General features: G+C 46.1%; 1 protein-coding gene across 4 annotated transcripts; it reads left to right on the top strand.

Annotated features, from left to right (window-relative positions):
* Nucleotides 1-536: 536 nt before the first annotated feature.
* LOC310657675 (uncharacterized protein) lies at nucleotides 537-20,287 on the top strand. 4 transcript variants are annotated; one of them, XR_014501866.1, is made up of 9 exons: nucleotides 537-642; nucleotides 2,198-2,281; nucleotides 3,294-3,371; nucleotides 4,210-4,320; nucleotides 10,371-10,469; nucleotides 11,311-11,444; nucleotides 15,528-15,679; nucleotides 16,693-16,799; nucleotides 19,916-20,287. XR_014501866.1 is itself a non-coding variant. In XM_083398734.1 (9 exons), the coding sequence occupies exons 2-9, from the start codon at nucleotides 2,227-2,229 to the stop codon at nucleotides 20,064-20,066; spliced, it is 840 nt and encodes a 279-aa protein (XP_083254860.1). In that variant the 5' UTR covers nucleotides 537-642; nucleotides 2,198-2,226; the 3' UTR covers nucleotides 20,067-20,287. The 4 variants fall into 4 exon arrangements, 3 of the variants coding, with proteins under 3 accessions (XP_083254860.1, XP_083254861.1, XP_083254859.1); XM_083398734.1 differs by having other exon boundaries at nucleotides 11,358-11,444; XM_083398735.1 differs by having other exon boundaries at nucleotides 586-660; nucleotides 11,358-11,444.
* Nucleotides 20,288-22,814: the final 2,527 nt, after the last annotated feature.

The raw sequence follows: 22,814 nt of genomic DNA, 5'->3' as shown, positions 1-22,814 counted from the left end.
TTGACTAACGGGAGACGAAGGCTCACTTTTGGGCTCTCTTTTAACAACCTGTGGAGATGCCCTTCCCTGTTCTTGACCCTGGTCAGAGACCTGGTCCTCATCAACAGGTTCAGCTTCTAACTCTCCCTCCTCAGCAGAATCAGACAGACACTCTGAGAGAACGTCAGGATTCGCATGGATCCTTGACCAACCACTCTGCTCACAGAACTCAGCACTTCTGCGGACTAGAATCCTGGACTGATCGCCTTCTGGATACACTAATGCACTTTGCCATATTTCCTGGTACAAGTGTTGAGATAGGAAGCTTTCCAATATTACTAGCAGAGTTTATGAGGATCAAGGATTCTTCTGGGGGATATGCTTTGAAGGTAAAGTATGTACCCAGCATAAATAAAAAATAAAACTAATAACTTTTTGGGGGGGAAATAGTATATCAAATCTGGAACCAACATTTTCCTAGGTTTATGCTTTATGTGGAATGCTGATTGGATGTGATCAGCAGCCAATCAGGAAATGGTATGGCCTAAATGGGAGGAGTTCTGGAATGTCTGACATAACAAGGGAGGTGGTTCCTAGCCAGTGGAAGGATGAAAAACCCTTAGGAAGAAATTAGGGAAAAGATTGTTTCATGACAACACCAAGGTATCCAAACAGAAAGAGGTCTGAGGGGTGTAATGCTTTCCTTACAAGCTATGATATTTGCAGGGATTCATTCCAGGGCCAAAAGGTCACCAAGAGGGAAAATGATAGGGAGCTTTTATAAACTACAGGTGGTTTTTCTTTTTCAAATACTAGACCTCAGGGTTATCCAATGAAACTGAGTGGTGGTACATTATAAGGATGTGCACAGGTGCTGTCTTGCCAGCGTCCCCTACTGGCTGTTTGGCCAATAGCAACCACCAGGCAAGCAAGAGGTTCTTTAGATTCCACTGGACAGAGAACTGACATACTCTTAGGTAGAGACAAACCCTTATTAATTGGTAAACATCAGGAAGGAAATTGATCAGCAACCTGGAATGCAGTCTAATATAAAGCCAACAGCAACTGGAATAAACTACAAAGCTAGCAATATAACCAATAAGCAAAATATCTCAGGCAACAACAACAACAAAACTGATAGAATAGGTGTAGTTCTTCATGTCTCTCCAGCAGATGGAGATCTGGAAGGCTTATCTGGGATACTTCAGACTGATAGATGGTCGTTCTCTTCACATTCTGGAATGGAGCATAGAACAATGTATCAAGATCTCCCTGTCTCCTTCAGCTTCTGGACCTTATATGTCGTATTTTTCCTTGTATAAGACTAGGGTTTTTTAGCTAAAAATTTAGGTTTAAAATTGGGGCTTGTTTTATACATGGGTTGTGCTGAGGGGTGTTTTGTTAATTTGGAGTCCCCCAAAATAGGAGGTGTCTTATACATGGGGGCATCTTATAGACAGAATAATATGGTAGTCTGTAGCGTAGGTCTCATGCCAAGCTGGCAACAGATGTAATTCATGATGTAATTCCGTTCCCATCCTTTGATCTGGCCTGGGAGTCGACACATGTGGGCGTGAGCCTTCATTTGCATTCTTTATCTGGGCAGTTCAGTCACTGTAAGGTTACTTTCCTTGTTGCCAGTCAACTGCTTTCTCCTTCCTTCCCCCATGCAGGCAGGTGTTTGATAGCTGGCCAAGCCATGAAGTTCCTTTCACTTCTCCAACAGCCAGGTTCCTTATATTAAAGCTCCAGCTACATTGCAAACCAGGAGCATCACATTCTGTTTTATTCCCTGGCAATACAGGTGCCCTGCTCTGATTCATGGGCCCAGTTTGTAAATCCAGATCTAGAGCATGATCCAGAAAATATAAGTCTTTGGGAAACCCATTTACTTGCATATCAAGGGCTGCTAGATCAGATGGCTTTGAAATGGGATTAGACAACAGTCCTTTCTTTAAGCCACAGCATCAGATGTCAAGCTGGGTTTTTGCAAAAAGAAAACAAAATGGCGCACTTGGAGAGCCTGGGTAACACTTCTTTTCCAGGTCCAACTTGTGGTGTCCAAAGTCTTGCTAGATTCAATTGGATTTATAGAGTGAAAAATACTGCATATTGGACTCAACAACGTCTTTACGGGAAAAGATGGTCTAATACTGATGCCACTTTCTACCTAATGTGCTCATAATCTTATTCTCCATTTGTTGTTGTCTTATTCTAGCTTGTTGTTTCCTAAACACAACTGAGAGGATGGAGCAGCCAGCGCCCGCAGAGCCTCCAACACTATCGGCAACTATACCTGATGGTCTGTATACTGCACAGTCATATGGGATGAGGTTTCTCATAAAGTAGAGGGATGCATGGGAAATGCACGGGTTCTGTCTGCTTCTTTTCCATGTCCAACTTGTGGTCTCTAAAGTCATTTTTTTATTATTTATTTGTTTCATTTTTCAAATTAAAATTTTATAATCAAATATCAACGTACAATATAAAAACAAGATTCCAAAGAATCCCCTGGACTTCCCCCCTCCCCTTTGTGGGTCCGATTGTTAGTCATTTCCTCCTGCATCTTTTATAATAATCCAAATCTTTTACATTTCTATTATGTCTAAAATTCTCCATTAAACTACAAGTGGTATTCCAACCACACTAAGAATTTTAGCTGTTTACAGTGGTTTTAAAAATAGATTATAAACTTTCCCCATTCCTTAAAATTTTCCTGATTTCTGATTCATTTTTGCCATTTCGGCATAATCCACCAAAAGAACAGAAAATCATCAGAGGTTGTTGATGGAAGTCTAAAACTTTGTATAAGATAAGAAATTATGTTAAATGATTGTTGGAAATGATACGTTTTAAAAAACTAATAAAAATGTGGAGAGAGAGAGAGTGCTATATTATCTTAAACATTTTTCAATACCTTTGAATCCATATGGAACATATTTTCGGTATAAGATGGAGATTGATCCAGCAAAAGAAAAAGAAAGACATTTCAGTTATATTGGACTCAACAATTGCCTTTACAGGAAATGATTGTCTAATACTGATAGACGCCAAAGTTTAATGTTGAGACATATTTTTGGCCTGATGTTGTTGTCCATTTCAACTTTGTACCGATGAAATCCTTGACATTTGTAGATTTGCATCTATTTTAAAAATTATGCTCCTGTAATAGGGAGATTAAGTGCAGGAGAATAAAAGCAAATTTTGTGAGCTTTCATGCTTGACAAGAGACTAATACTCTGAGCTTGGAAGGGAAAACACCCACCATCCAACCAATGTGTTCATAGTCATTATAATAGCTTGTTGTTTCACAGATGCAACTGGGAGGATGGAAAAGTCCAGAACTGATGCAGCATCCAGAAAGGATACAGCAACAGCAAAAGAAACTCGTGGTCTGTATACAGCACAGTCATATTGGATGAGGTTTCTCATAAAGTAGAGGAATGCATGGGAAAGGGAAGTTGATGGAGAGAGACAGGCAGAGAGTTGAACCAGTCAGGTTGTGCTAGGGAGGAGTGCAGAGAAAAGCACACACAGCTCTTTGGGTGCCAGAGATCCATGAAGCCCCATAGAAACCCCAGGATTCAGCCCACTCTTTGCTGCTGGCTGTGTTGTTCCTTTACTGTGTGCAACCAGGAATGGCGCCACCATTAGGCAGAATGAGGCAGTTGCCTCAGGTAGCAGGTGCTGGGGTGGGCAGAGATGGGTAGACCACACAAGCTGCACTGCACCTCCTCAGTTAGTCTGCTGCCCCATCAGCAGCATCGAAATATCAGCCAATGGCCAGTCCAGCCCAGCTTCTGTATGTGGCATTATGTGTACAGAGGGAGCATCTTGTCATTTGTTTGGGGAGCAGAAAGTCCTTTAGTATCAAAGGCTACTGTCTTCTGATCCAGACATTGGTCAGAAAAGCTTCCTCAAGCAGCAAGGTATCCCCCCTTGCTTCCTCCACCTGCTCAACCAACCAGATAACCACCCCTTGAACAGTTGACTGTCTCTGGCTGATGGCTGCCACAGCATATGGAAACCCTTTTTCCTGGAGTGGCAATGGTATGTTGACTTGTTGCTATTTAGTTGTTGAGTTGTGTATGACTCTTCGTGACCCATGGACCAGAGCACACCAGGCACTCCTGTCTCCCACTGCCTCCCACAGTTTGGTCAAACTCATGTTGGTAGCTTCAAGAACACTGTTGGCTACTGATGGCTAAATCAGAATTTTCTTTCTTCAAGCATCTGTTTTTCGAGACATGGTTACCTTCTTAAAATCTCCAACGGGTGAAAGATTTATCGTACTTGAGATGTTCATCCTTACTGCCATGACACTGCTGCTTTTCCTTCTATGTAAGTACATAATTAGCATACTTTGCAGCTATTGTCACGTGCTTTGCTTAAATGTCAATAGCATTTCCAAAAAGAGATGGCAGGATCCACCTTCCATTTATCCCTTTCATCTCTCTTTGATATCAGGGGTTGAGTTACAGCTGTCATTCATTGAGAGCAATGACACTGTTTTGTTCTCCCTGAATAAGTGAGTTCCAGCACTTGGAACAGAAGCACAGGATAACACAAGTCCCTGAGACACCCTGGACAATTCCCTTTCCCAGCTGCAATTCTCTCCTCCTTTCCCAACTAATCCTCATTTCCTGGGGGAGAGCCCCCATTCCTGATCCTCACCACCTTGCCCTCTGCTAGGGCTCCAGTCCCTTGAAGGAAAGTGCTTGGGGAAAACAGGCTGCAGAGGATAAGGCCAAAGAGCCAAAGTGGGTGGGTCCAGAGCCTACCTAAATATCAAGATATATGCAGGGCCTTTTTCCGCCGAAATTCATCAGGGCTCAGTTCCAGCCTTTCTTAGGTGGGCTCTGTTGCTAATCTAAGAGAACAAGGTCTGAGTGTGATTTATTGCTCAGATAAGCCTGGCGCCCGGTGCGCTCCCTCTGCGCAGCTCTGCTGCCAGGCCTCGGCATTCTCCAAAGTCCGCATTCCAATGCTCTGAGCAAAAGCAGCGTCCAGCAGCGGTCAGAGAAAGCTGTAAGCTTCAGTGCTTTCTTCAGTGTGCTTAAACAAAGTCCAGACAGGATTCTAGGAACTAAAAGCAGCTTTATTTACAGCAGAACTATCCATTGTCTAACAGCATCATGAAACACATCCGCTCTCCTCAAAAGCGAAAGTAGAGACACAACAAAGGGTTGAGACTCTTGGATGTGATGCAGAATCTCCCCCCACCCCACAGTAGGCAGGGCGTACACTCTGAGATGTTTAACCCTGTAAGCTCAGGTTCTCTTCACACCCCCTATCGCCCTGCACTACTGTGGGGCAAGTAAGTACAGAACTTACCCCAACTCCAAACCACCACAGAACTCCCCATGACGCTGGAAGCTTAAAGGTTTAGTAAATCCATCGGCCAAGTTATCGTGACTAGCACAATATTTCAGCCGTATCAAACCTGACTGAACACTCTGACACACATTTTGAAAACATATGTCCGGATGCTTGGTTCTGGCCTTAAATTGCGCAGATTCAGCTAATTTCAAACAGGGCTGATTGTCTTCCCAAACCGTGATGGGCAAGCTACAATCCCCATGGATCTCTTGCACCAAGAATCTATAGAACTCCAGTTCCCGGCACAAATCTGACAGTGTGCTGAATTCAGCCTCAGTAGAAGACAGCGCAATGAGACTTTGTTTCCGGGACTTCTACCCAACCAGTGACTTCCCAAACTTTATCACCAACCCAGACACAGACTTGCGGTCCTGCAGATTCGCCCAGTCACTGTCCGCAAAGCATGTGAGCTTCACCTCACCTTCAGCTGGTAGCTTGAGACTGAAGTCTTTGGTATGCTGCAGGTAACACAGTACCCGCTTGATACCGTGCCAAGCACTCACACTGGGCTTTGACGCTTCCCTACTTAGCAGATTGGTAGCAAAGGCAATGTCTGGTCTGGTCCATTGGGACAGATACAACAGACTACCCAGAACTGACTGAAAGAGCGCAGCATTCTCAAACTCAGCACTTTCTGCTTGCTGGCTATCTTTCACGTAGCTCGTTTCCATGGGTGTCCGAACTCCTGCACAATCGGACATTCTGAACTTCTCAAGCAACTGCTCAATCTTGCCCTTCTGACTGAGCAAGAAGCTACCATCCTCAGTTCTCGCTATCTGCACGCCCAGGTAGATCTTTACTGCACCCAGGTTCTTGAGCTGAAACCGCTTTACAAGCTCTTTGGCAAACTTCTGCACCTGTTTGTCTGCCCTTCCTACGTAAATGATGTCATCAACGTAGAATAACACCATTTCCTGTGAGTCTCCTGATACTCTAAGGAACAGGCAACTGTCAGCAAGACTCTTCCTGAAACCTAGCTTCTCCAAAGCTTCATTCAGGCACAAGTTCCAATTCCTGGCCGATTGCTTCAGGCCCTAAATTGACTTGTGAAGTTTCCACACAGTACCTTGCTCATTGTCCTCAAACTCTGGAGGAGGAAGCATGTACAGATCCTCCTGGAGGTCTGAGTTCAAGTAGGCTACATCCACATCAAAGTGATGCACCAGCAAACCTCTTTGTGCATCAACGGCCAAGAGCAAGCGTAGAAATTCACTCCTAGAGGTGGGAGCATAAACTTCCATATAATGCAACCCCCTTCGCTGTGTGAATCCTCTCGCTACTATTCTGGCCTTGTACTGTGGTTCTCCTGTCGCTGTGGGTTTAAGATGGTAAACCCAGCAGCTACCCACGACCTGTTTGCCCACCAGCAACTTCGTGAGGGAGAACACACCTAGAGACTCCATTGAGCTCATCTCCTTCTGCATCGCCTCATGCCATTTCCTGGCTTCTTCCTGAGGCAATTTCTGAACATCCTCAAAACTCTCGGGTTCACACTGTGCCATACCGACCCACATGCTAGTGACTGCAAACCCCTCGGTCGTCCGAGCTGATCGGCGCAACACTACTTCAGGAACCCCCTCTGACACACTAGGGTCAGCCAGAACATCCTTGGCATCAGAGTGCTCCCCCTCTGACTTACTGCGCCTTCTGGACTTCTCAGCCGAACCTGTGGGAGAAGATGGAGCACTGCGTTGCTCAAGCTTCACAGCCTTGGGAGAAATTCTCCCCTCTGCCTGCACTGGGTCAGGACTCTGGGCCTCAGTAGCAGGTTCAACCTCTTCCTCTTCTTCATCAGCAGAGTCAAGCAGACTCTCTGACAGAATGTCAGGGTTCCCATGTATCCGTATCCAGCCACTCTGCTCACAGAATTCAGCACTGTTGCTGAGCAGAATCCTGGACTGCTTCCCTGACAGATAAGCAAACCTCCACCCCTTGGTCCCTGGCTCATACCCACAGAAAATCATCTTTTGGGACCTAGGGCCACCCTTCTTGCGTTTGGCCTTTGGTATGAGGACCCAAGCCTCACAGCCAAAAACACGGAAGTAATGCACTTTGAGATTCTTTCCGTGCAGCAGAAAGTAGGGTGTGTCACCTACCACTGAATTGAACGACCTGTTCAGAATAAAGTTGGCCGTTCGCCAAGACTCCCCCCAAAAGCGCTGTGGGAGCAATGCTGTGGACATCTTCTGCAGCATTCTGTTCCTCCTTTCCGCAATCCCGTTCTGCTGGGGACTGTGTGGAGAAGTTAACCTGTGTTGAATCCCCTTCTTGCAGAAGAAACTTTGCAGCGCAGACCCAGTGAACTCCCCACCGCGATCACTCTGAAAGTTTTGCACCCGTGTGGAAAACTGCAGTTCCACAGCTGCAATCCAGTCTTTGATTAGCGGCGCGGCCTCACTTTTGTGTTTGAGTGTGAAGAGCCAGCCGTTGCGCGTGTGGTCATCAATCAGAACCAGCGCATGTTTGGCTCCGCCCATACTGGTCACAGACATCGGCCCACACAAATCTGCATGTACTAACTGAAAAGGCCCTCTCAGACCTTGGGTATGTGCACGTTTTCACCTTTGCGTGTTTGCACGCCCTGCAATCTAGAAACTTAGCATATGATTTCATTTTGCACCCTTCAGTGCACTCTGGGATCTTCTTCACTGACCCCCAGGACACAGGAAGCATCTAGTACAAACAACCTGTCTTTACATTCAACACTGACTAGTTGCTGTCCATTCTTAGAAATATAACACATATTATCCTCAAAACACACTCTGTAGTTCTCAGCAAGAAGGGCACTGACAGATAGCAACGCGCAGGACAGTCCTGGAACAACAAACGCCTGGATCGAATCCTGTAAAAAAGAACAAAACAGTGAGCCAGCCTGCCTGAGAGCATGTTTAGTCCCATCTGCTAAACAGACAGTCTTTCCAGAAGTTACAGAGGTGCAGTTCTCCAGGAATCCACTAGATGGCACGAGATGATGGGAAGCACCTGAGTCTATCACAAAAGTCAGCACAGCATCCTGTTGACAACTCTTAACTGCTGCCATAGAGGCTGCTAAATGTTTATGTTCAGTGTCTCTGCCAGCTGCCTTTGGCTTTCATTTCCCACGCTTCGAAGAAGAGCCCTTTATCTGGTTGCTATGGGAGACGGCCTTTGGCTGTTCCTGTGCCTCCACTGGACATTCTCTTACCAGATGGGAGGGGGAGCCACATCAATAACAGCGACGGGAAGCAAAAGCTCTCACAGTCTCCCTTGCAGCTCTTCCTGCGTTCCCTGCACCCCCACCTTTGGGTGCCCAGCCTGGCCCTGCACGCTCCCCAGCACTCTGGTTGTGGGCCTCTACATCATGTGGCCTCTCAGAGACAAAGCAGCAACTCCCAGCTGTAACGTCAGGAACATGGCCAGCAGCCCCCACCGGGCTCTCGGCTTCCTCACAGCCCTTGGCTTCCTCCCGGCCCTTGGCTCCTGCTGAGCTTTCACACAGACTCCTCAGCACCTGCCAGGTGGCCTGAGCCGATTCAACACCCTCCAGGTGGGGCAACAGCAAAGCGTCCACACTTGCTTTCAACATGCAGAGCTCTATTTGCTCTCCCTGCTTTCTCTCACTCAGCAGAGCAGCCTCCAGGTCTGCTGCACCATCTCCAGCAGCAGCTTGCATAGATGGGGCCGGCTCCTTCTGGACTGGACTCCAGAGCCCTGTGGCCACAAACCACCCCCTTGCTCTTCTGGCCCAGATTTCCCAGGTCTGGCCTATGAGCTTCCCGGTGAGCTTCTCAAATGGGACATCGAAACTCTCCTGGAGTTCAGCCATCTCCTCCCCCGGCCCCCCTTGGGGCTTTTGAGTACTCATGCGTACCAACCGGCTCTGAGGAGAGGCCTCCAGCGTCTCTTTGCAGCACACAGCTTGCAGCCAGCCAGCTCAGACAGAGCCTCAAAGCTGGTCTTTTCTTCTGGCAGCCAAAACAGCAGTTTCTCAGCTTTCTCAGCCTTTTAAGCACACAGCACTTCAAAGCAGGCTTTCTCTAATTGCGTATCACTGCCACCCATAACCTCTGAGTGTGATTTATTGCTCAGATAAGCCCAGTGCGCTCCCTCTGCGCAGCTCTGCTGCCAGGCCTCGGCATTCTCCAAAGTCCGCATTCCAATGCTCTGAGCAAAAGCAGAGTCCAGCAGCAGTCAGAGAAAGCTGTAAGCTTCAGTGCTTTCTTCAGTGTGCTTAAACAAAGTCCAGACAGGATTCTAGCAACTAAAAGCAGCTTTATTTACAGCAGAACTATCCATTGTCTAACAGCATCGTGAAACACGTCTGCTCTCCTCAAAAGCGAAAGTAGAGACAGAACAAAGGGTTGAGACTCTCGGATGTGACGCAGAATCTCCCCCCACCCCACAGTAGGCAGGGCGTACACACTGAGCTGTTTAACCCTCTCCTCACACAAGGGAGATATTCAAGTTGAGTTTGGCACCTCTTTCTGCAGAAAAATAGCACTGGATAAATGAACACATAACCTATTTGTAAACCTAGTTCATTTTTAAATGGCACTCCAAAGTAAGCAAAGCTCAGGGGGAGGGAACCAAATGATCCAAGACTTTACATATTTTAAGCAAACGGCAGGGCATGAGGCAGCTTGGCAAATGCAAGTCTCTAGGACAAAGAGGACAGGTGTATCTAGACACCAAAAAATCTAAAGCTTTCAAAGGAAGGCCAACCATCTGATGACAGAAGCAACAGGCCAAATGGAAACAGGGCTTCAGACCAGCAGGGCAGCCACAATCAAGGGACAGGAAACATCAATATAAGGGCTGGGAGCAGAAAATATTAACAGAAGTCATATTCATGTTTTTGTTGATTTGATTTTTTATTCAGCCTTCTCCCTAAGCTCCCAGGGCACGTTACAAGTCAGCATTTAAAATTCAGTGTTAAAAGCAGTTTGACACCAAGTATCCCCCTCCCCCAGGTCACCAGACTAGTAAGCTAGAACAGAATCTCTTCATTTCTTTTCTACCTACCTCCTCCTTAGATCAGAAGGAATTAAAAAAAAGAGCTGATTTTCAAGCGGGATTGGATATGATTCGAAGCATTGTTGTTGGGGTTGATTCAACCTATAAGGACAAGGATGGTAAGCATTTTATATACAAATCCTCACTTTTGCTAGAACATGTTTAATTTAAACGGACTTCAATTCCTGTAGTTCCCTTTGGGATTCATATTGTGTGAGCAAAACATTCAGTGAAACTCATCACCCAATAGAGTTTATCACTTTTTCATTGCTCAGCATAAAGAAAAGCAGGTGGTTGTGATTCTCACATCCCCCCACTAGAAATGCTGTCCTTCCCCATCACACTGTTAATTCACAATGTTTGTGCTAGTGCTAGATTTTAGCACTAGTGCAAGGGAACTTTGCCCCCACTTCTCCCTGCATGCCATCACCAAAACTGCACTCCAGGGTGGGGAGAAACTTAGGAACAGAATGGAGGGAAAGAGGCTGAAGGTTGCATTGCACAAGGAGAAATTCCTGAGCTTACAGAACGCCCTCTTTAGAACTATGTGAAATGCAACCCAGAATTCATCCAAAAAAAGAGTTTGGGCGCCTCTATTTTCTTAGATCTCACAAAGCATAATAGAAAACTTAAAAGTATTTTTGTATTTTTGGTTTTACTGTGTGACTCAGTGGAGAATTGTTTTGTGACCCTGTGATTCCCAGCAGAAAAGGAGGACAAAGGAGGGGAACATTAGAGATACTTCATGAGCCACTTTCAATATTAGAATAGGATAGTGGATTGCATGGGTCTTTGGTCTGATCCAGCTGCAGGATTCTTCAGAGGCTTTTCATTGGTGTTCTCAGCCACAGAGAATCAAGTCTGTCCTCATATTCATAAGAACCCCATCCTGGAGCTCTGTTTCTTGTTTCAGGCTAAAGTGTTCCAAAATGTTTGGAAATGGTTTCTTAATATTTGCAGATTGTTATTTCAGATACTCCTGCCTTAAACTGTTTCAAATCTTTTAGACTTCCAAATACTCGATGCAGTTCAAAACTTAACAGAGCAAGTGCGGCATTTTGCCATCAAAAATGATCAACTGCAAAAGGAAATTGGTAAGCTACCCTATGATGCTGAAGAATTGTAGTGCAGTGGGATCCTGCCCTGATTCTGCCCCAGCTGAAAGCCCCTCCTCTAGCTGAAAACTCTTAGAGCCAGAGCAGAGAGCTGTCCTCCTTTTCAGGTCAGCTAAAACACAGCTCCTTTATTATATTAATCCATGGAAGAGAGATTCTTGAATAGCCCATCTGAGGCAACCTCTGACAACTTGGTCAGAGAGACTGCTGGGCAGTGGGGTGGTTGGTGCAACAGCAAAATCTCTGTCCAGTTTCGCAAGCCCATCATCAGAAAGAAGCCCTCAAGCCCCCTCACATAGTGAATTGGCTCATTGGCATGTGGGATAAAATACCTGCAGACCATAGCAACTCTCACTCTACCCACAGGCCTGTTTTGGTGCCACGGCAAGTACCCAGACGGCCAAACCTAGGTCAGGATAGGATCCTCCATTTATCTGCACAGGTCTCTAAGTTGGGCTTTCCTTCACTGGGAACACTTGCTTTATAGGTAAAGAGGTTATAATGATGTTTATAAAGCTTTTTATGAAAAAGCAGAGAAGGGGAATGAGTTCTGAAATATTCTATGATTGGATATCATTTATCAAATCAGAACACAGCTGCTCAGAATCCTTAGTCCGGACTCAAGCTCAGGAAAACACAGACCAGTGAATACATAACACCCTTCTCCCTTAGACATGAACACTCTTCCCTTTCAACACAAATATTCATCAAAGTGGTGGCAGTACCTCACCCACTGAGATGGGCAGTACCTCACCCACTGAGATGGGTGAAGCTCATCCCCTTGGGTTGTTGGGGATCCTGATGGAGCTGGAGCTGGTGTCATGGGTGACACTGGTGTCATTGCCTCCACACTGTTTGGTGTTGCAGTGTTGGGGCCCCATTCCTCAGCTCTACAGTGGGCTGCAGGTTCTCATCAGGTACATCAGCTTCTGAGTCAGGCTGATCATTCACCTTGTGTTCTAGCATGGTAGCAGTGGCTGGCGCTGGGGCATCGGATAGGCATCAACGTATTTGGTCCACATGCCCTCAGTGGACCTGAACATCCGGTGTAGCAAACTTGTCACCCTGGTAACAGCAGTGGAAATAAAGGCAGGGTGATCCCCATAGTTCGGGATATAGACAGGGTCATCAGGTGTGAAGGACCTGGGGACCGCTGGAGCCCCTTGGCCAGGAGGCCAATCAGATGCAAGATTGGGGTGCAGCCAATCCAGGAGTGATGCCAGCTTCTGGTTTATAAGGAGCTCTGCTGGGCTTCAACCTGTGGCAATGCAGGGCTGCAAGAGGAAATCAACTAGGATCTTGTTCCAGTCCCCCTGGGCAATCCGGGTGAGGGATTCCTTGGTGGTCCTCACCATTCTCTAAGCCTGTCCATTCGTTGATGGGTGGAATGGTGCTGCTGTGACATGGCGGATTAGCTTGTTGGCCATGAACTTCTGGAACTTGGCTGACATGAACTGTACTCCATGATCTGACATGATGGTGTCTGGCAGGCAGTGTAGGATGAAAAAAGGCCCCCAGCAGGGCCCAGATGACGATCCTGGAGGTCATTGCTGAGACTGGCACCACCTCGAGCCACTTTGACAAGGAGTCCACAATGATCAAGAATGTCTGACCTTGGCATGAACCAGCAAAATTGATGTGGAGACTTGACCATGGTGTGAGTGTCATCTCCTACCTTTGGATTGGGGCCTGAGGCATGGATGGTCAGGACTCTTGTCAGGCCTGGCAATGCTGGACCCACTCTTCTACTGCTGCATTACTGCCTGGCCACCAGATGTAGCTACTGGCCAGAGCTTCCATATGGACAATGCCTGGGTGACTGACATGGAGAGCCTCCAGCACTCTGGTCCACAGCTTAGCAGGGATCATGACCCAGTTTCCCCACAGAAGGCATCCCTTGTGAACTGACAGCTCATGTTGCTGGGAGACAAATGGGGAGAATTCTGCATCAAGGTGATCTGCTGGGCACACCCTCCACATCCAGTTGAGGACACAGGAGATGGACACACGAGTGTGTGGTGACATCCATGGCATGGAGCGGCAGCTGGGACCTGGGGTGTCTTCTAATCAGCAGCAAAAAGCCCCAGCAGAGGCATGTGGTCAGTTATGATAATGAAGTGGTGGCCATAGATGTAGTCATGGAACTTCTTTACTTCTGCTACGATAGCAAGGGCTTCCTTGTCAATCTGGACATAATTGCATTCCGTAGATGACAAAGTTCTGGAGTAGAATGCATTGGGGGCCTATCACCCATCTGGCTACTGGTGGCTGAGGACTGCGCCAGTTCCATATGGGGAGGTATGACAGGCAAGCACAACAAGCTTGGTCTCATCAAAATTGGTAAGGACTCTTTCAGGGGAGAGCAGCTGTTTTACAGCATTGAAAGCAGCCTTTTAAGCATGGCCCCAGATCCAAGCATTGAATACAATAATAGGTAAAGTGATTATAAAATAGCTTATAAAGCTTTAGATACGAAAGCAGAGACGGGGAACGAATGCAAATTGCATCACTTGTGCATAAAAACAAGCGAAGGATGGTCAGCACGAAAACACACATTTTGTGGATGTTGTATAATGCCATTTCCCCCCTTTTTCTTTGACCTTGGGAAATATGATTGCCTTTAAAGATATTATGCCAAAACCAGACCTAAACCCTGATTGAAATGGATCTAGAAAATCAGTTTCCTCCAAAAGCACCTGGATCTGGTCCACGACCACCCACTCAAGAACCTTGCCCAGGAAGGGGAGATTAGCAACTGATGGACTGTTACTTAGATTTTTCTGAGCCCAGGGAACAACAACAACAACAACAACAACAACAATTTATTTATATTCTGCCCACCAGGCTGGGTTTCTTAAGGAGTGATTTTACCACTGCCTCTGCTCTGGACACCCTTTAAGATTTATCTGCTGTAACAAAAGGGTCATGAAGGGTCAATTTTATCCTCAAAATACTTTGCAAACAAATCACAGAAAGCTGCTTTTAGTTCTACCATCTCCTTCAGGCCAGACTGTAGCAGGCCCTACTCTACCCAGGAAAGCTCTGCTGCATGGCACAATGGAGGAAGCTAAGCAACACTTATTTGTAGCCTTCACTGCCACTTGGTAGGCTCGAGGATGAGCCCTCAACAGTGTTCAATTGCATTCAACCAGATTTTTCCTCCACACACGTTCAAGCCATTTCCCAGCTTCTTTCTTTGCCCTAACCTCTGCAGTATACCAGGGGGCCAAACAGGCTGAATGAAGCGGGAGAGGGAGCTCAGGACCAATCGTGTCAATGGCCCAAGCCAAGATGTCAAGGAAAAAAACAACTATCTGACTTTCAGAAGACATCTCTTCAGGGAAGTTTTTAATGCTTGGACTCCAGTTGTGTTTTATTTTGTTGGAATTCACCCAAAGTAGCTGAGGAAAACCCAGTTAGATGGGCAGCATATTACAAAGTATCATTGTCGTTGTCATCGTCATCATCATCATCTTTATTCAGTTGTTCCACAGCTTGGCCAAAACTTGGCAGGAGCACCACCCACTTTCAGATGAGCTGGAAAATCCCCCAGAGGCATTTGGAGGCCCACTGGAACCATCCTGTCAGCTCAGGCAGGGAGACTGATGGGCAGCAAACCAGGTGGTAAACCAGCAGAATCCCTCATCTGTCCCAGTTGCCCACTCTAGATTGCCCTCCCCACCTCCGCAACTGGACAGCCTAGAGAGAGAAACAGAATTTTGATAAACCACAGCTACTCCCCCTCTCCATCCTTCAAGTCTGCCCTAATGCTGCCCAAAGTATCCAGGTGGAAACAAGTAGGTGAGGTTCTTGACTGCGCTCCCTGTTCCAGCTATGCCCACCCAGCTAGTTACTGCAGCATCAGCATGGGTTGATGAGTTAATGTTGTTCTTTTTTTTTAAGATTTCTGAGCTTCCTAGATTAATATTTGTTATCATGTGGCCAGAGAAATGAACTTCACAAAAGTAATTGAAATCTGCACAGGCATACAAGGTGGTTCCCCTTAAATTCCTTATCTTGTTTTCTTTTTCTCTTCTTCCTCCATACCTGGCTGACTCAAAGACATCATCTCTAAAAATGTGAAAGATGGTTGGGTTTTTTTTGCAACGGCATACTATTGGTTTTCTCATGAGCCACAAACATGGATGAATTCCCAAAAAGTGTGTGAGAGGGAAGGCGCCAAGCTTATTTCTCTGGAAACAGCAGTAGAACAGGTGAGCATCAAAGCCGAGTATTGAAAAGGTAGGGGATCTCCTTGAGTCAAAGGGCTCCTATCATCACTATCCATTTAAGAAGGTACAATCCACCTGTATGCAGGCAATACAGCAACTCCATCAGTCAAGAAAAGGGGTGGGTGGGGCAGGGAACAGCTGCTACCATCTGGGGCTAACTAAGGTTTCTTGGTGCTGCTGAGCTCTAATAGAATGAAGCTGGCAGTCAGGAAGGAGGTCTTGAAGGAGGAGGAGTAGATACTTGAGGGAAATCTTGTAGCTTCTCTCACCACCCTAGCCCTCTGGCATGAGGGGATCATGGAGATGACTCTAGAGGAGCTTGCAAGGTATATCCCTCTCCCAGCCCCTTAACCCAGGCAGAGGGGCTACTGGGGTGCTGCAGGGCACAGACATAGGTGAGACCCCATCTTCATCCCATCAAGCATACCACAACCAGACTGATTCCAGTGTCTCTGGAACCAACAAACGAACATGGGTACAGAAATTGGAGTATTTGCCACACAGGGTCACTGTCCCACTAGATGGTTCCAAGATGAACTGTTCTATGGCACAGTCATTTACAGTATCTGGAAATTTTAACTCTGTCTCATGACTGGACATATGTAGCCAGTCTCGGTGAGGTCAGGTGAAGTTGCCCTTCACTACAATATTTCCTCTTTGGGATGCTTCCTTGATTCCATCATCAGCATCATCATAACTTGGATCAGGGGGACAATAGCACATCCTCAGTACAAAATTATTCTTGGTGCTTGATGCAACCATACTTGGAATACCATGGTTTTGATCACGGCTTCCTCCAAAAATATGGATTTGGCTTTCAAAGGTGACACCTGTGTCTTTTTAAATGTGTTTGTTTTATGCCTGTTGGATGTTTGTAAAGGGCTATAGTAGCTCAGAGAAAGGGACATTGTCTAGAAAGACTTTGAGAGAACTGCCTTGCTCCTCATTCCTACTGAAAATTTTCTGGTTTTTCTTTCTCCCCACCCCCACCCCAGCAATTTGTGGTGAATCAAGTAAAAAACCGAAGAAAGCTTTTTTGGATTGGACTCTTTAAAGAAAAAGCGAAATGGAAATGGCTGTCAGGCATAATACCTAAAACCCAGTAAGTTTTTGAAGAAATATTTGCTAATGGCATGCATTCCAAAAAGTTGCAGATTCTGTTTACATAATTGATTCTTTCCCTTTCCAAATATATTTTGCCATGCACTTTTCTCTACTACCAAAGATCTACATATGTACTTCTCCACATCATTGCCCAGATGAGCGGCTGCTGCTTCTCACTAGGTTGGAGAGACTGGAAGGCTCCTCTTCCTGCTTCTCTAACCTAATGAATGTGGTGATTCGGAAGAGGCTGAAGGCAGGCTTTTAAATGGTTTGTGCTCCTTAGTTCAGCTTCAAAAGGACTTGCAGGAACCTAAATAATAATAATAATAATAATAATAATAATAATAATAATAATAATAATTTATTTATACCCCGCCCATCTGGCTGGGTTTCCCCAGCCACTCTGGGCGGCTTCCAAAAGAATATTAAAATACTGTGATACATCAAACATTAAAAGCTTCCCTAAACAGGGCTGACTTCAGATGTCTTCTAAAAGTCTGGTAGTTGTTCTCTTTGACATCTGGTGGGAGGTGAGCAACACTGCCAGCTGGCAGTTTAAGACACTTCATGGTTCCCTTTAAGTATCTAACAACTCTTTTCAGCTTGTGTTGATGGATGTACAAGGTCAGAGTAAGATCTCACTCATCCACAGCTTGGTAGTAGAACAGAGAACTGGACTGGCATTTATTACCAAGACTGCATTAACAGAGGGCTGCTTTCAATTTTGCAAGGTCTCCTGGAACAAAATCCAATGACATTCATCTTCATTGATGCACCCAGTACCAACCACTAATCCTTTTTGTCAAAGGTATTGAGTAAAGTTTACCAACGGACAGTGGGGTTGTATAATACTAGCTGTGTATGCCAGTGGTTCCCAGTTAGCTAAGTACTGCAGACCTATTGTTTTTCAAAAGCCACGCCATGGGCCACCCTACCTTTGAACATTTTAATATCTCTGTGGCAGTTTTTGCTATGTGAATGACACCATGGAGCCCCTGGGTGGGTGGTCTGTGGACCACCAATTGGGAACCACTGCTGTTTGTGATATTAGACTTGATTAAAGGGCAGGTCTCCCCCAAACATCTCATGGGAGTAAAAAAAACAAAAAAACCTACTACACTGTTACTAGTAATATCAATTTAATAGATTCACAGAGAGCTAAAAATGAGGGAGTTATAGAATACATTTGTCACAGAATTTTAGTGCTGTGTAGTGGGACTTGATTCAGTATACAATGGACACTGGAGAATGCAAGTGACAATAAAAGTGAGGCTAGGGTGATACCTTTGTCAACTATGGATAATTGATTAAAGTAAACTTAGAACCAGCATGTTAGATTTAGATAAGATATATATATATGAGAGATATCATATCATTTCAATCAACCAACCCTATAATGGCTTTGTGGTTATAGATTATATTTTGCAATTCATTTGAGGACATAGCTATGTTTGTTTCTGTATAGTGTCACTGCTCTCCTCATGCATGGGGTGGGCCCTTTGGTAAAGGTAAAGGTAAAGATAAAGGTAAAGATAAAGGTAAAGATAAAGGTAAAGGTAAAGGTAAAGGTAAAGGTAAAGGTAAAGATAAAGGTAAAGGTAAAGGTAAAGGTAAAGGTAAAGGTAAAGGTAAAGGTACCCCTGGCCGTATGGGCCAGTCTTGCCAGACTCTAGGGTTGTGTGTTCATCTCAGTTCGAAAGCACCTCCGGGTGCAAGTAGATAAATAGGGACCGCTTACCAACGGGAAGGTAAACGTGACCCGGAAGTGTCTGCAGACAGCGCTGGCTCCCGGCCTATAGAATGAGATGAGCGCACAACCCTCGAGTCTGGCAAGACTGGCCTGTACGGGCAGGGGTACCTTTACCTTTATGAGAAATCACTTCATGTGAAAAGAAAAGAGACAGTCTTGACCCACAGTTGTTGTTGGGATTTTGAATACATGCAGTATACATGAATACAATTACACACAGAGTCAATTAGGAGTTGGCCAACAGCCAAGTCAATGTACAGTGGTGCCTCCCAAGATGAAATTAATTCGTTCTGCGAGTTTTTTCGTTGTGCGAGTTTTTCCGTCTTGCGAAGCACCACTGCATTTTAACACTAACAATGGCGGGGAGGGGCAGGGAGGGGCGGGGAGAAGCAGGACAGCTGCCGCAGCCAGTACCTCGGACTCACCCGTGCGTTGTGGCCACCGTGTGACGTGGCTGCTGGAGGGCGGCGGGGCTCAGGAGCGCGACTCTGGCTGCAACGCTGGCTGCTGGCGGCAGCGGCTCTCTGAGGGGAGCGCGCGAGGGGGGTGGGCAGCGGAACGAGGCAGCCGGAAGGTCGGCCGTCAGCCGGAAGGTCAGAGGGAGCCAGAGGAGCCGGCAGCCGGAAGGTGGGAGGGAGCTGGAGGAGCGGGGAAGCGAGCGTGCATGCATGCAGTGACCGTCGCCATGACAGGAGAGGCAGGGCTGTTTTGTCTAGCGAAGCAAGCCCTTAGGAAAATCCGTCTTGCGAAGCACCTCAGAAAACAAAAAACCCTTTCGTCTAGTGAGTTTTTCGTCTTCCGAGGCATTTGTCTTGCGGGGTACCACTGTAAAGGAGTAAAGGAGTAAAATCTGCCTGGAAATATAGAGGCCTGGAGGCAACTCCCTCATTGCTCAAGCTCACTCATGGGAATAATGATTTATGGCCTATGTGTTAGGAGAGCGTTGAGAGTTGAGTGTTAGTGTAAGAGTCATGTGGTGAGAGAGCTAAAGATCCACGTTGTGCTCTGTTCCTGTAAATAGTAACTTGAAGTCCACTGTACATAATAAACACCTATAAGTAACAAGTAACTGATTACTGCTTCGTCCATCCTGCCTGCAACCGATTGCTTTCGTGAACTCTGCGTATACTCTGCTAAGATCCTGCAACAAGTTAGAAAGTTGCAAAACACCAATAGTTGTTGTTGTTGTTTTCCTTACATGGTTAGAATTCTAAAATATGGGGAGAAAAATCCATCACACTTGTGAGTGGATGTTAAGAGAGAAAGAGCTGAACATCTTTTTAATGATAGAAGGCAAGGGGAGCGGGTGAAGAATTAGACATCCAATCTTGATTGATCAATGCTGCTGTTTCTCTTCTTTTCAGCTTCTGGAAAAGGGGTGAGCCAAATAGAGCCCCGAGGTACGACTGTGGTGTAATGGCCTTTAATTGCTACGGAAGTTGCTGGGCAGCAATAAACTGTGAGCAAATAATACAGTATATTTGCAAGAAGGTGCCGAATGATGCTTGGCTCTAAGAAGACACTTTCAAGATGAACAAAACTGGATCTCATGATCACTACACAAAGCCAAAACCAAGAGATCACCCCACCCTGCTGTTTTAATGCACAATCACACTCTGCCATCTAGATTATGGGACTCTTTGGCATCAACCCTCAAAAACACCTTGAAAAGACCTTATTCTGCAAGCTCAAACGTAGATGGCTACAAAAATAAATAATGGAAGGGTCCAGTCATAGCCTGTTTTCTGTTTCATGTATTTATTTGCAATGCATACCAATATTTGTTTCCTTACTCTGTGTGTTTGATGCCCCATTGCTCCTTCTGATCTCCATGGTTGCTACCTTACAAGGCACATAAGGACAACCATGCATGCCAGGCAATGAGAATGGGGGCCACCCAGCATTTGGTGTCCCCTTCTAGCAGACTAATCACAAATACAACTTTGGCTTCATCACTGGAAACTCTGTCGCCCTTACTCTCATGTAGAGCTAACATTGGGAAACAAACACAGTGAACTGCTCTCGATTTCTTCAGAACTTGGCAGGGGGCAAGACTGGGGTCCACACCAGTGCTGGCACAGCACTGGCAGCATGTGCTGGTGCTTTCATGGCATTCATGAGTGCAGGGGTGCCAACTTGAATAAAATATTGGGGGTGGAGCAGGTAAGCTCCCCCTGCATAATTGATCACAAGACAGTGCACACACATCATTTGAATGGCAATGCCCATGAACTTTGGGGAGGCGGCCCCCTAAAATATTTTATGGGGGCCTTTACCTCTTAAAGTTGGCTCAAATGCACAGTGGCCGTCAACTGAGTTAAGTAACCAATTAGACTCTGCTGTCCTGAATCAGACCTTTACAAGGTGTGAATAGCTTGGTCTGTGTTGAGGACTAGCACCCCAGGAGTCTAGCCGGGGACCTCTCCTGCCACATCTTGCATGATTGATGGCTGGAAGTGGTTGTGGTTGCTTCAATCTGTCCTGTATACCCAGCCAAGGAGAACTGATATTTTAATTCTTTATTGTCGGGGAATGAACTGAACAGGAAGACTCAGAAGTGTCTACTCAGTTTATTTGGCTCCTCTCAGAAGAGGAGGGAGAGTGGGAAGGTTTTCCCCCTTGTCTCCAACAGTTTCAAGAGGGGAAGAAAACAAAGCTGAATTATAGCTGAAGGAAGAAATGCCTAGTTATGAGATATTGGAGGGGGAGGGGAGAGAGAGAGAGAGCAGACTGCAGAGACCTCCCTGGAAAGTTTGGGAGATCCTCCTTCTCCAAGGGCTCGTAGGTCCCTACACATTCAAGAACAAACAATGCGGAGGAGTATGACTCCTGGGACTTCCTGTAAACTTTCAGGATGTTGTTGGGGATGGAAGCCAAAAGAAAGTTAGAAAACCATTAGTCGAGGTTGAAGGAATAGCCAAAGGTTTGTTGTATAAGATGGGATGTTATGTTTGGAAAATATGTGTAAAAACCAATAAAAAATATATTAAAAAAGAAGAAATAATAATAATAATTTATTATTTGTACCCCGCCCATCTGGCTAGGTTTCCCCATCCACTCTGAGCGGCTTCCAACAAAGATGAAAAATACACTAAAATGTCACATATTAAAAACTTCCCTGAACAGGGCTGCCTTAAGATGTCTTCTGAATCTCAGGTAGTTGTTTATCGCTTTGACATCTGATGGGAGGGCGTTCCACAGGGCAGGCGCCACTACCGAGAAGGCCCTCTGCCTGGATCCCTGTAACTTGGCCTCTCGCAGTGAGGGAACCGCCAGAAGGCCCTCGGGGCTGGACCTCAGTGTCTGGGCAGAACGATGGGGGTGGAGACGCTCCTTCAGGTATACTGGGCCGAGGCCATTTAGGGCTTTAAAGGTCAGCAGCAACACTTTGAATTGTGCTCGGAAATGTACTGGGAGCCAATGTAGGTCTTTCAAGACCGGTGTTATATGGTCTCGGCGGCCGCTCCCAGTCACCACTCTAGCTGCCGCATTCTGGATTAGTTGTAGTTTCCGGGTCACCTTCAAAGGTAGCCCCACGTAGAGTGCATTGCAGTAGTCCAAGCAGGAGATAACCAGAGCATGCACCACTCTGGCGAGACAGTCTGCAGGCAGATAGGGTCTCAGCCTACGTACCAGATGGAGCTGGTAAACAGCTGCCCTGGACATAGAATTGACCTGCACCTCCATGGACAGCTGTGAGTCCAAAATGACTCCCAGGCTGCGCCCCTGGTCCTTCAGGGGCACAGTTGCCCCATTCAGGACCAGGGAATCCTCCACACCTGCCCGCCTCCTGTCCCCCAGAAACAGAAGAATGAACTGATCCTATAATCTTTTTCCCAAGGTCATAGTGTCTTTTAATAACAGGGCAGAAGGAGCCTGGTTTCATTCTCTTTTTATTTCTTGGTTTTCTCTCTACAGTCATACCTCATGTTACGTTTGCTTCAGGTTGAGCGTTTTTAGGTTGCATCCCGCGGCAACCCGGAAGTACCGGAAAGGGTTATTCCCCGGGTTTCACCACTCGCACATGCAAAATGACGTCACAAGAGTGTGCAGAAGCAGTGAATCACGACCCGCAGAGGCTGGTTGCATTCTTTTCAGGTTCCCGTTTGCAACCAGAGGTACCACTGTACTTTGTTTCTGTGTGTTTTTTCTCTCATTTGAGTGATGATTTGTATGTGGAACCACTGCTTTCCCCCCCTGGACATCACTTCCACCATTGACATCCCTGTAATGTCCTGAAAAATCCAGACGTATGGATTTCAA

This window comes from Podarcis tiliguerta (assembly GCF_965153285.1).
Source record: "Podarcis tiliguerta genome assembly, chromosome: 9".
NCBI lineage: Eukaryota > Metazoa > Chordata > Lepidosauria > Squamata > Lacertidae > Podarcis > Podarcis tiliguerta.
Note: the sequence above shows the minus strand (reverse complement) of the source record. Positions and strands in the feature narration are given on the sequence as shown.

Excerpts from the sequence above, each read along its gene's own strand:
- LOC310657675 (XM_083398733.1), top strand. Across the intron at positions 3,372-4,209 it reads AACAGCAAAAGAAACTCGTG|CATCTGTTTTTCGAGACATG; the intron begins GTCTGTATACAG and ends TCTTTCTTCAAG. Across the intron at positions 15,680-16,692 it reads TGGAAACAGCAGTAGAACAG|CAATTTGTGGTGAATCAAGT; the intron begins GTGAGCATCAAA and ends CCCCCACCCCAG.